General features: G+C 52.7%; 1 protein-coding gene across 4 annotated transcripts in view; it reads right to left on the reverse strand.

Annotated features, from left to right (window-relative positions):
* The window catches only part of KSR1 (kinase suppressor of ras 1), a 163,892-nt gene that overhangs the window by 68,772 nt on the left and 81,094 nt on the right, over positions 1–14,026 (reverse strand). For all 4 annotated transcript variants that reach the window (XM_047832108.1, XM_047832103.1, XM_047832107.1 and 1 more), the window contains exon 2: positions 7,393–7,533. In XM_047832108.1, the coding sequence (XP_047688064.1) occupies positions 7,393–7,533 (141 nt within the window). The remainder of the gene's footprint in view (positions 1–7,392; positions 7,534–14,026) is intronic.

Consider the following 14,026-nt stretch of genomic DNA (forward strand, 5'->3'; position numbering starts at 1 on the left):
ACGGTGGATAGGGCAGCACAGAATGCTTCTATCAACACAGAAAGTTCTATTGGGACAGTGTCGCTCTAAATGAAGCTCTGATGGTTTGGGTTAGCATTCCAAAGTGTCTCCCGAGCTGTCCATCCCCGACATCCGTGGTGCAAGAGTTAGAATCAAAGGCCATGCATGTCAGAAGCACCCACAGCAGGCTCTGGCACTCGGATTCGGGAAGGGAAGGAGGAGAGCCGAACCCCTCCATCCACCCCAGAAACCAGGAAGTGCAGCCACCACCGAGGCCACTGCCATATCCGTCCCCTCTCTTCGTCCACTATTTCCTGGGAGGGTCAAGATACGCAGAGAACTCAGAAGCCAAAGGGACAAGTGCCACCAGCCAAAGGCCACGCCCAGAGGCCTCGGGGAACAGCTCTGCCAGCACCGAAGGTTCAGCAAAGGAAACAGCCAGACTTCATGGTTTAGATCTCTTCTCCAAAAAAACCCAACAAAACATAAAAAGGACACAGAGAGAGGAGGACCGTGTTGTAAAGTCTTCGTCTCCAGCCTCCATCCTGTGAAGAAGACTTTCGTGCATTCCTCAGTCACTCTCTCTCCCAGCAAATACTTGCCAAGGGTTTCCACAGGCTTGCGACTGGGCACATGGGCCCTTCTGGGCACAAGCTGATGCCTTCTGTGTGTGCCTCTCTGTGCGTAGATGGGCACCCCTCAGTTGTTGCTAAGATAGCTTGAAGATACCTTATCTCTTAACTAGTCTAGTGTTAGAGAGGAATGAGATGATTTGTAGGACTCACACAGAGATGAGATTAAGACTAAAAAAAATACTGTAGGAGCCCATTTTAGCAACCGTAAAAAATAAAAAGGAAACAAATTTGTATGTAAATGGGAACAATGTGCTACCCTGGACTGGATCCTAGAACTGGAAGGAGACACTAGTGGAAAGACGGGTGAAAAATCCAAAGAGAGTCTGGCATTCAGTTAGCAGTAACGTACCAACGTCGTTTTCTTGGTTTCGACAAATGTACCGTGGTAACGTAGGATGTTAATGATGGGGCAGACTGGGTGAGGGCCACAGACAGAAACTCTGTGCAACCTCTACAAATCTAGAACTATTCCCAAATAAAACGTTTATTTAAGAAAATAAGCTGGCACAAACACAGACCCTCGGATCAATGGAACAGAATAGAGAACCCAGAAATGGACCCACAAACGTACGGCCAGCTACTCTTTGACAAAGCAGGAAAGAATATCCAGTGGAATAAGGACAGTCTCTTCAGCAAGCGGAGACAGCCTCCTTCCCACTCAGCAGGGCCTGGGGTTGCTAATGGAAACGGCCCTTCTTTCCACCCTTCAGAAAACTCTGGCCTGGGCCTAAGAACCAATCGGAGATGTGAAGGGAAGAAACAGAACAATCGAGAAAAGGGGTCTGGAGAGCTTGGGGAAGACATACTGAAACCCAGCCAATGGTTCCTTGGGATTCTTAAAACCCATGTGGAGAGCTGCCAGCCAGGCACTCTGGGGCAGCCTGGCCCACCCTCCTCTTGCTCCCCATGCGCTCAGGCCCCACTTCCTCCACCCTCCTGGTGAGGATGCCCAGGAGTGGCCTTTGGGATCAGCAGCGGGGTTGGGGGGGGGGGGGGGGGGAGGCTGACACTGGGGGCGGGCCCAGCTTCAGTCCCCTGCGCTGCCCTTCTTGGGCCTTGAGCTGACGCCCACTGCCTCTTGATTCAGAAAACCACCCCCAGGGGCCCCTGGGTGGCACAGGCGGTAATCAGCCAGCTCTTGATTTCAGCTCAGGTCATGATGTCATGGTTCTGGGAGATCAAGCCCCGCATGGGGCTCCATGCTAGCAACACGGAGTCTACTTGGGATGCTCTCTCCCCCTCTTTCCCCGCCCCTCCCCCACTAGCTCTCTTGCTCTTTTTCTCTCTCAAAAACAAATAAATAAATATTAAAAAAGAAAAGAAAAGAAACCTGCCTCTCATGAGCCCCTGCTCCTAGCCTTCCATTCTCTCCCCTTCTCTTCACTCCCCGTATGGCTATCTCGAGCTACCTGTGTGCAAACCTCCAGCCGCCTCTTTGGGTCTGGCTCTCACTCGGGAATAACAGCAGCTGAGGAGGAAAGGTGAGGAAACTGCCTGAATTTTCCCTCCTCCACCCCGGCGAACACCACAGTGCCTCTTAGCACTTGCCCCTCGCACCTGCTCATGGTAGTTGTGCAGAGCTGGGAAGGTGGATCTTTGGGGCTGGGAGATCCCAAAGTGGCTTCCCCTGCAGAGCATGAAAAGCCCGACCCTGGAGTAACCTGTGTCACCACCCACTCAGGACCAAACCCTCGACTCCCAGGACATCCACCACATAACGATGAGATCCACCCTTCCTCCCTCTCGATTGTCACATCAGGCCCAACACTCAGTGGGTTGTCCTGGAGCTTGTATTCCAGTGGGAGACAGCAGACATCCTGTACAACAAATAAGTTAGGGCCACCCCAGAAAGCGGTCAGCGTCCTTGAGAAAAATCAGCCAAGATGCACTGGTATAGAATAAAGGGTAGGAGTGATCTTTCGCTCAGATTATCAGGGAAGACTGCTCAGGGGAGGTGGCAGTGGTCCTGATGACACAGTGATGTCCACAGGATGAGGCAAGGAGAGAGAGCACTCCAGGGAGAGAAAGAGCGAGTGCAAAGGTCAGACCAGAGGGAGCAAAGAGGAGGGTGAGGGTGAGAGGAGGTCGGAGAGGCCGAAGCATGTGAGGAATCTGCCGTTTATTTGGCCAGAGAGGATGACGGCCTAGACCGCGCCACTGGTGGTGGGGATGGAGGGAGGAGGACGGGTCTGCAGATCTCGAAGCAGGGCGCACAGGGCTCGCTCAGGGCTTGCCCACATGAGGGCGGCAAGGGAGGACTCAGGGATGTGAGTCCTGGGGCTTGAGTAACTGGGTGGATAAGGCCACCATTCTCTGAGCTGGGCAGCGTGGGAAGAAAACATGTCTATGTAACTAGATGAGGGAGAACGAGAGCTCAGCCTGAAACATGCTGGTTTCTGAGCCGCCTCATGATCTCCAAGTCATGGGAGAGGTCACTGGGCAGCCGGAGACACTCTTGCTCTCTCACCCCGGCCCCTCCATCCCCACGGAGCTCTCCGTTCCGTTCTGACTCTACCCCAGTCCCCCAGGCCAGGTAGCATCCTGGTACCCAAACCACACCTGGCTCTTGGGCTCTCCCGCCTGCCTGAGTGATCCCTACATACAAAGGAGCCGGTTCTGAGGCGTCTGGGTGGCTCGGTCGGTTAAGCTTCTAACTTCAGCTCAGCTCATGATCTCAAGGTCCGTGAGTTCGAGCCCCGCGTAGGGCTCTGTGCTGACCGCTCAGAGCCTGGAGCCTGTTTCGGATTCTGTGTCTCCCTCTCTCTGACCCTTCCCCGTTCATGCTCTGTCTCGCTCTGTCTCAAAAATAAATAAACGTTAAAAAAAAAATTAAAAGAAAACAAAGGAGCCGGCTCCCCGTTTACCACCAGTTCTGATGCATCGCTCACGACCCTGTGATTCAAACATCACCCAACTCGGTATCTGTCTGCCACACCTCCGGGCTGGGCTGGAAGACGCTGTCCTGGCTGCCACCACAGGGTTCTCCGGGGGCCTACGCCCCTGCAGCCAGCCTCCATGGTACTGGCTTCTGCCCCGGGCACGCCTGGCTCCTCTCTCAGACAGACAGACACGGGTGCAACAGGGCGTCCGGTGCACTTCAGAACTGTGCAGATCCGAGGAAAATGCCTTGAGGAGCTAAGCCATCTGCCAGAGGTGGCTCAGGCCCTAGAAAGGCAGTCAGAAGGCACAGGTTGGAACCAGCAGTCCCGGGTCTGAACCTCAGGAGTGTCCCTGTTACCAGCTCTGGATCGTCACAGGGCCCCTCAGCCTCCCTGAACCGTGGTCTTTGTCTGTGAAGTAGGGGTGACACCGGGGAGACGCTGGGCAAGTCACTGCCTCTGTGGGGGGCCTGGCACCCGCCACCACAAGCTACAGACACGGGTGTGAGGAGAAGCCGCTTTCTACCTCCGAGACCGGGGAAGGGGAGGGGTAGAGGTTTGGGGCGGGCTGGGGGACGGGGGCGACTATTCAACTCTTCCTCGTTCCCAAGTCCAGGATTTTAAACACGTCGCCACAGACAGACATTACATGTTCAGATCTCCTTCCTACGTGGCAGGAAGCCGTTACACAGGTGGGTGGGCACAGAGACGTCGCTCATTACACACATGTGCGTGTGCAGGCGTTAATAACACCACTCACAGACGAGCTTCCCTAACCTTCACACAGCAGCTCCTTCCCGCCAGCTTCGTAACCGCTGGTGTGTGCCACAAATAGGAGAGTCGCCGGGGCCAGACCAAGCCAAGAGCCTGTGACGTGCTGAGAGCACCCCGTGGGCCCCCCATTCACCCTCACCCCTCCCTTTCCCCCGCCATGGCAGGAAACTTTTATGTTCATATCACTGCCTCTCCAGGCCTCTCCCCTAGGGAAAGTTCCTAAGTCTACAAATAGGTGCATAAATCCTATTAACCGCTAAATTATATGGAACAGCCGATGACTGGCATGAACCACTGCCTGATAAATTGCATCACATACACTCAAACATTATGCAGCTATGTTAAAAAGGGAGGGGGGTTACTAAGTACGAACCTATGAAGAAAACAGGCTGCTTAGCATATCAAATGAGAAGAGCAAAACAGAGAACCGTTTATGCAGTATGATTTAAACCAGCGCTGCCCAACAGAAATATAATGCAAGCCACATACTTAAATTTTAATTTTTGAATTGCCGCATTTAAAAAAGTGAACATATATGAAATTCATTTCTAAAAAATAATTTTTTTTTAATGTTATTTACTTTTGAGAGAGACAGAGACAGAATGAGAGCGGGTTAGGGGCAGAGAGAGAGGGAGACACAGAATTCAAAGCAGACTCCAGGCTCTGAGCTGTCAGCACAGAGCCTGACGCAGGGCTCGACCTCACGTGAGATAATGACCTGAGCCGAAGTCAGACGCTTAACCAACTGAGCCACCCAGGCACCCCTCATTTTTTTTTTTTTAAAGTAGACTTCACACCAGGTGCTGAGCCTAATGCGGGGCTTGAACTCACGAACCTGAGGTAAGAGTCCAACGCTTAACGGACCAAGCCACCCAGGTGCCCCTGAAGTTCATTTTATTTATTTTTGAAAAAAATTTTTTTACACTTACTTATTTTTTGAGAGACATATAGAGACAGAGCACAAGTTGGGGAGGGGCAGAGAGAGAAGGAGACCCAGAATCTGAAGCAGGCTCCAGGCTCCGAGCTGTCAGCACAGAGCCTAAAGCGGGGCTCGAACTCACAAACTGTGAGATCATGACCTGAGCCGAAGTCGGACGCTTAACCGACTGAACCACCCAGGTGCCCCTGAAGTTCATTTTAATTAACATTTTATTTAGCTTAATAGATCCGAAATAGTGTCATCTCAATAGATACTAAATACGAAAAGTTATTGATATTTTACTTTTTTTTCTACAAGTCTTCAGAATTCAGCACAACTTTGGATTTCTACCTTTAAAATTACAGCACACCTCAATATGGATTTGCCATGTTCCAAGTAGATAATGGCCACATTGGCTAGTAACTACCTTACTAGAGAGCACAGGTCTAACCCATTAGAAATTAAAAAAAAAAATTGGGGGGGCACCTGGGTGGCTCAGTCAGTTAAGCCCCTGGCTTTGGCTCAGGTCATGATCTCGCAGTTTGTAGGTCCGAGCCCCACATCAGGCTCTGTGCGGACAGCTCAGAGTCTGGAGCCTGCTTCGGATTCTGTGTCTCCCTCTCTCTGCTTCTCCCCTGCTCATGCTGTCTCTCTCTTTCTCAAAAATAAACAAACATTAAAAAAATTTTAAAAAAAAATTTTTTTTAACATTTATTCATTTTTGAGAGACAGAGAGTGAACAGGGGAGGGGCAGAAAGAGGGAGGCACAGAATCCGAAGCAGGCTCCAGGATCTGAGCTGTCCACACAGAGCCCAACGCGGGGCTCAAACCCACAAACCGTGAGATTATGACCTGAGCTGAAGTCGGATGTTCAACCAACTGAGCCACTCAGGCACCCCTAACCCATTAGAAATTTTAAAAAAGACTTAGGTATTGGGGGGAAAATCTAGAAGGAAGTATCAAAATCTTCATGATTACAGATTTTTGCTGAGTAGTGGAAATAGGTATGTGATTTTTTCCCCCTCTGTTTTCCAAAGTGTCTATATATAATCAATTCATATTGCTTTTAAAACAATAGCAAAAGTTGGGCACCTGGGTGTCTCGGTCGAGCGTCCAACTTGGGCTCAAGTAATGATCTCGCAGTTCATGAGTTTGAGCCCCACATTGGGCTCTCTGTTGTCAGCATGGAGCCTGCTTTGGATCCTCTCTCCCCCTCTCTGCCTCTCTCTCTCTCAAAAAGTAAATAAACATTCAAAAAAAATTGGGGCGCCTGGGTGGCTCAGTCAGTTAAGCGGCCGACTTCGGCGCCCCGCGTCGGGCTCTGTGCTGACAGCTCAGAGCCTGGAGCCTGTTTCAGATTCTGTGTCTCCCTCTCTCTCTGACCCTCCCCCGTTCATGCTCTGTCTCAAAAATAAATAAACGTTAAAAAAAAAAAAAAATTAAAAAAAACCAGCCAAAGTCAACTTTTTAATTTTAGAATCAAAGGGATTTAAAAGACCTGACTGGGTGAATTGCACCTGCCACACACTGATTTATTGATCCCCCACAAGAGATGTCCTGTACCCCTACGACCTGGCAGAGGGTATACTCTTCAAGCTCACCTGCTAATTAGTTGGTTGGTGGGTGGGGAGGTTGGAGGAAAGGGAAGAGGGCAGCAAGGAGGGAAAACAGTACCGTACAGCAGATATAAGAGAACACTAAACTCAGACCCTTGTTTCCAAACTCCAAAGCTATCACTTACTGGCTGTACGACTTAAAGCGAGTTACGTAACCACCCTGTGCTTTAATTTCCTCAAATATAAAAAGGCAGCAACGACAGTAATTCCTTCACGGGGTTTTGGGAGAATTAAGGGAGATTATCCAGACAAAGTATTTAACACGGTGCCTGTCACGCAGCCAATGTTTCCAGACGTGTTGGCTGTTGTCCTTATGGTGAATCAAGGAACGATCCCTGGGGTCAGGCTGTGTAGCTCATACGGCAGTGGCACCCAGGACACATGCCAGAGCCACATTTACCCTGGGTCCCTCCCGCTCCTGCTGTCCTCCCAAGTCCCCTTTGTGAGAGGACAGAGCATGGCTTTTCAGTCACAGTCACGGCGGAGCCAGTCCCCGGGTTTGTGTGGGGTCCCTTCGCTTGACAATCCCTCCCCTCACCCCCTGACCCGAGTTCCCGCAACCTGCTTACCTGCACCACCTCCGGCCTCACATTGAAGGTACACAGCCAGTCACTGAAGCGAGGGTAGCTGTTGAGTTCGGAGGTCCTCTCGCCAGGAGCCACACTCAGCTTGCATTGCTGCTGCTTGCAAATGTACCGAACCAGCTTCGCCTGCGGGGAGCCCAGGAAAGAAAAAGCCGGTTCATTCGGGGCTCATGCACATGGCGGCCCCGTACACGGGAACTCTGGCAAACACAGCAGTCGGCGGGATTCCCCAGCAGTGAAGGAGGACACGGGAAGGAGGAGGAGAGGAGAAGGGTCTGAGAAGGCCAGCGGGAAACCGGGACGACCACCCATCGGCCCCTCCTCACCCCAAAGCTGGCTGACACTGCCTCACCCTCGGGACTACGCTCCTCAGAGAGCGATGGGCAACACTGTTCAGAACAGAGAACGGGGTTAAAACAGAAGAAGGGCTTCCTGCCTGGGGAGGGGTGCGGGACTGGTTGGTAACTGAGGATAGAGAAGATATGGGGATTTGGAGAGAACAAGGAACCTTCCATTTAGGATGCTTCCAGCCTAGACTCGCACTGCGCGAGTTGAGATCCGGGGACTCGGGCGCACTTTAGCCCGGTGACCTTGGACAAGTTACTGAACCCCACCCCCAGAAAAAGCCTCCGTTTCCTCCTCCAGGAAACGGGATAATAACAGAACCTCCCTCTCGGGGAGGCTGAGAAGAAATGAGGCGCTCGGTGCATGACACGCAAGCACACCCAGAGCAGGCCATGCCTTTGGGGATGTGGCCTTACTGGCAAAGGTCCTTGACTCGGGTTCACCAATGGGCGGAACGTATGCAAATTTCAGATGCGTTTTCCAGGGGAAGAGGGTCCACGGTTTTCAAAAGCCTCTCAAAAGGCTAAAACTTCAATGAAGGAAGCTTAAATAAGGACGGCCTGGCTGAGGTCGGCCTGGAGCTCTCTCTGACAAACGCTGGGCTCCAACAGGCTAGCCCGCACGGTCCTGAGGAATGTAGAGGGGGGCGGGGTGGGGGCGGGGAGCAGGTCACGGCCTGGGGCTGATTAAAAAAAGAAGGGCTAGCTGACTGGAACAGATGGAAATGACCTCACGGCCCCCAAGAAGAGGGACGAGGGAGCTGCCCGGCTCGGCTGAGAGCCAGCGACCCAGGGACCCCATGAGGGCTGCCGTCAGGCTGACGAGACTCCAGCCACCTCCTCTTGGTGACTTTCAAGCTTCCTGGAAGGCATGCATCACCTTCAAAGTCCTGTGCAGGTGCCTTGCCATTTGGGGCCACCTTCCAGTTCTACCTCTCTTCGAGGGTTTATGTTGTTAATTCACATTCCTTTCTTCCTCCTCTGTAAGTACCTCAGTGTATTTCTCTAAAGGCTACGCACTGTTTTTGTCAACACGGTCACTATACTAAGAAGTAATACTAATTAATGACAACATTTCAAATATCTAGAAAGGATCCTAAATTCCAAACAGGAGCTCTTGACCATTTTGGGACCATGGGTAGCTCTGGCCTTCTAGAGAGGTAGCCCTGGTCCCTTTCTAAGAATACAGCTTCAGACAAAGCACTTGGGATTATAAAGGAGATCAGTTAGATCTAAAGACATTTCTCAAAATATTATTTAGAATGGTGGTAGAGTACTAAAAGCCTTCTTCATTAAAGCATCAAATGAAAGCTGCCCGTGGCTCTCACAACTATGATAGCTTTGAGGCTGCGACGTGTCAACTACTTTTTTAGATATGGCCACAACTGTAACGTGATATGCACACAGCTGTGCTTTTCGCTGGTGACTGAGTCGCACATATTTGCTCAGATGATTGGGCCTTGTTGCCTACATCCAAACTGAGTAACATATTAAATTTCAGTTAAGGTTAATGAAAATAAAGGCTCCATGTATTCCCCCTCCAAATTCACGGACTCCCTGAATTCTATGCACAGACCCCAGGTAAAGAATCCTTGTGGTCAGAGGGATGTGGGGCGTGAAATGAGACCCAAAATGACAAGAAAACCACTGCTTCTCCATCAGCCTCTCTGAAATGTGCCCCCAGCAACTTGTTTGGCCCCAGGCTCACAATCTGCTAGACTCAAGGGCACTGCCCCTCCACCCCCCCCCCCCTCCCGTGTGGCCCTGAGCACCGTGAAGTCCTGCTGTCTTCCGAGGGCTCCGCGGCCACCAGGCACAAGTGCTCGGGAGGGAACACTGAGGCAGGACAAAAACAATGCCACTCGATTTAGTTTCTTTCTTTTTTTTTTTTTTAATTTTTTTTTCAACGTTTTTTATTTATTTTTGGGACAGAGAGAGACAGAGCATGAACGGGGGAGGGGCAGAGAGAGAGGGAGACACAGAATCGGAAACAGGCTCCAGGCTCTGAGCCATCCGCCCAGAGCCTGACGCGGGGCTCGAACTCACGGACCGCGAGATCGTGACCTGGCTGAAGTCGGACGCTTAACCGACTGCGCCACCCAGGCGTCCCGATTTACAGTTTCGACGTTGAGTGAAACCTACAGAGAGGCAAACCCCTGGCCCCTCTGTACCACGTGCCCCTCAGGTACCCAAAGCAGACACTGTTAATCGAACATTCTCTGCAGAGGCCGGCAACCCCAACAAGAAGCACATTTGCTGTCCTATTATGGAGCCTAAGTCCCCTGGGGAACATCTTCAGAGCACAGTTAACAAGAAGGTGTGAGTGCCCCTTTCATCCTGCAGGGTTCAGTAGAGGCACCCATGTGCCCAGCCTCACCCCACAACGATCTATCCCTCCCAGTGTGACCAGAGGCCTATTCCAAAATCAGGGCCCTCTATGTTCCTTCCCAGGCTCATCTCCACTCCACTCCACTCCCTGCCCCCCGACCCTGTCCCGCAGGCACACACTCACCTAGGAGGTATTCCTCAAATACTTCTTGTGCTTTCCTACCCCTGGGCCTTTGCTCAAACTGCCTGCAGTGGCTAATTGCGCCTCCCTCCTCCCGCACCACGGGGCTGGGCAGACTTCCCAGGCCTAGTTACAATCCTGTCTCCCCGTCTGCACCTCTTACAGCAGCCCCTGATCACGGCCGCTTCATGTTCGAGCTTTGGCCCCAGTTGCCCCCGACACAGGTGAGTTCCCAGACACAGCACAGGCTTCGGGGTTGAACTGAAATCTGGATTCAAATGCAGGTTTGCCGTTTTAACAGTTATGTGACCTTGGGGAAGTTTGTTCATTTTTCTGAGTTTTGGTTCTCTCATCTATACAGTAGGCATGACGTTATCTAGCCCACGGTCTGTCGGGGGGATTGAACGATAGTACGGAAACCCCCCCAAGGCTACGTAAGTCCCCCTATTATTACATGTCAGGCCAGGGACTGTGTCCACCTCATTCATGACTGTCCCCACACACCTATTACTGCACCTGGCACATAACATGTGCTCAAACGGCCTGGAAAAGGAAGGTGGGAAGGAAACCCACAGGCCTCATCCCCACGTTAGGGCACTTCTTACAGCCGCTTCTTCCGTCCATCCAAGCTGCTCTCCAACCACAGCTTCGAAGAGCTGACCGAAGAGGGGGCCAGACATCAAGTTAACTGTACAGAGTCAAAACCATTCTGTTCCACATGAACCAAAACGGTCGGGCCACAGGCGCTCAGAGCAGCAGCAAGGAGGGCCATCCACCACTGGCATTGGGAACTGAGGACCAGACCCCTGGGAGCCAGTTAAGAACATGTCCACCCTACATACGACTTTGGCCATCCCAGGTCAACTTCAAGACCGGCCAACCTGGCCTCAGCAGTGAGCCAGGGGCTTTCTCGACCTCAGCCCCCAACATATCCGGCCCCTTTCAGCCTCGAGGACCTCTGCCCAAAAGGCTCTTCCCCGTGACCCCTGAGCCACAACTCAGCTTAGATACCCTGCCCAACCCCTTCAGCCCCGTTCCTTAGCCCGCTGTCCGTCTCCCCCACCAGATCTCACATCCAAGTTTTAATTCTAACATTTTACTTGTCTGCTTCCTTTTTGAGGCTGTACACTCCATAAGGTCAGGTGCCTGGTCTGGGTTCTGGGTCCCCACTGGGAACCGGCATCGCTCCTGGGACGCACAGTTTGCTACCGTAAAACCTTTGCTGGATGAACGGACGAACGAACACGCAATCCATCTTGGAGCCCTGACAGGCACACGTTTACCAGAGCGACAGTAAAAATACCAACCGCGTAAGTGTTAGCTCAGGAGCTTGAGAGTCTCGAAAACCAAGGCAAATTCCCAGAAGAGGAATGAGCAGCTTTTCTTAAAGGCTGCGAGAGATCCCCACTAGACAGCACAAAGCAGGGCCGTGGGTAGGACGGTGCAGAACTTGAAGTGACTCCTCACTGCACCCCATTAACAACCCATACGCCTGACCAGCTGCGGGAAAGGAAAGGGGGAGACACGCAGTGCGTCGTGACCTGTTTGCGGGCAGGTCTGGTGTCCTGGAGGCTTCTAGCCCCCCAGAGCTTGCAAAGAAACAGCATCTGTGGGCTTGGCTTCTGCTGAAGTAGCAAAGCTAGCCTCATTCACAAAGGATGGAGCTCCCTGGCCTGCAGCAGCCTCCCTCCATCTGAGCAAAACAAGCCTGCTCTCACTTTTTGGAAGGCTGGTCACAGTCACAGAAGCACCCAAAGGGCTATTTTCCCAGACAAACCACAGCGGGGCCTGCCAGCCCGGCCCTGGGGGCCTACAAGGGTACTGTTCATAGGGAGTATCATTTTTTCTCAACCACAAAACCACGAGACATAAATTTTCCGGAATAGAAAAAGCACCTGGGGTTTCAGCAAAGGGACCGACAGCAGGAGGGAAAGAGTCATTGGCTCTCTGGCCACCAGGGAGGGCCCTGGGCTGGAACTGAAGTCTCAAACCCCGCCCCCAATATTCTTTTGCTTCGCTGCATGTGTGCCCCACCCCTGTCCTGACACTCAGCCTGCCTTACAGAAAGTGCAGAAGACCTTCAAGGGAGCCGCAAACAGCTGGCAGGGAGTACCAGACACGAGGCACACAGCAGGCACTAAGTGTCCTAGGCCGAAAGATCTAGGCCCTGGTCCCGGCCCTCACATTCAGATCAAGGATCTTGGGGAAAGTCCCCCTTAGCTTGGCTCCAATCTCACCACCTATAAAAAGGGTCTCGTGTCATGGAAGTTGGGGCCAGAGGAGTCACCGTATACAAAATGGCCTGGAATGAGGGGGAAAAGAAAGACAAAAATGACAGGTCTTCATCTTACTACATTACTCTTGGTTACTCCAACCATATCCAAGAGGCAGCACTCTGGCTCCAGACAGATGGACCTGGCCCCTAACCCCCTTGCCACCACTCTGCCTCTGCGAGTGGATGCAGATTTCGCCTGTCAGACTCAGTTTCCCTGGCTGTTAAAATGGGGTTGATCTACCTCAAAAGGCTGCTGTGAAGATTTACATGAGAAAACACGGATGTAAGGTGTTCAGCAAAATGCCTGGGTGTGCACAGGGAGCAGTGACCTCACCTAGCCAAGCCTTCAGGTGCTCTTACAGCCTCCCTGGGCAACAGGGCAGATGTGGGTGAGATCGTACCCATTTCAGAGATGGGGTAAAGATGACCCTGAAGGCTGGCATTGGTTGTCCTCAGGGCAATGCTGGTGGAACCCACAGATTAGGTCCATTTCTCTTTTTGTATACATTTTTTTTTTTTAATGTTTATTTTTGAGACAGAGGGCATAAGCTTGAGCACAGAAAGGGCAGAGAGAGAGGATCCGAAGCAGGCTCTGCTCTGACAGCAGAAGGCCTGACACGGGGCTCAAACTCACAAACCGTGAGATCACGCTCTGAACCGAAGTCAGACGCTCAACTGACTGAGCCACCCAAGCACCCTCAGGCATGAGGGCCAAGACCTGGCTTACACACTGTGAGCAGGAGCCCTCCTGCTCACATAGCCCCTGGCAACACCAGAGGGCACGGAGGGAGTGGAGTGACATCCACTCCAGATCACCTCCTGCAGCTCTAGCGGGACTCCAAAGCAGGCCTCCCTGGTGGAGGCTGCCCTGGGCACGGCTCCCATGGAGGGGAGGCTGATCACATATCCCTGAAGAGCACACACCCGTCGAGCTCCCAAAGCACGTGCCACCGAGAGAAAGAAGCTTCCACAGGGGCAGGAAGCAGCTCCCAGAATGGCAAGGGGCCCAGGAACCCGAGAGGCCTCTCGTGTCTGCTCTGCTCAAAGCTTGTCCAAACCTCCCTCCGTGTAGGTGTCCATGGCTCCCAAATCCACCCTTCAGAGATCATCACAGCTGTCACGGGCGACCCACGGACCCAGTCATCTGGGACACGTGCTCCCCTGCGGCCACACTACCAACATCCATCGGAGGCGGCCGTGGTGGGGGGCAGCGGTCACGGCCGTGCCTCCAGAAGAGAGAGAGGGCGACACTGGCTGGAATGGTCGTCCAGCAGTGACCTCCCGGAGGCTTCCCCAGGGCGGTGGGACGGGGCCAGCCATTGGGCCTGACTGGCGGGCGGTGCGGTGGTAATGACCCGGGAAACATTCCAGTGGGGATAACTCGTGTGCCCACGCCTGCCGTGTACCACTGCCACCTGTTCCAGCTGGCCGGGGGCCACACCTCCCATTGTTCACTGTTCCATCACCGGGAGAGGGAAGCACAGGCTTAGC

The sequence above is a fragment of the Prionailurus viverrinus genome, chromosome E1, assembly GCF_022837055.1.
Source record: "Prionailurus viverrinus isolate Anna chromosome E1, UM_Priviv_1.0, whole genome shotgun sequence".
NCBI lineage: Eukaryota > Metazoa > Chordata > Mammalia > Carnivora > Felidae > Prionailurus > Prionailurus viverrinus.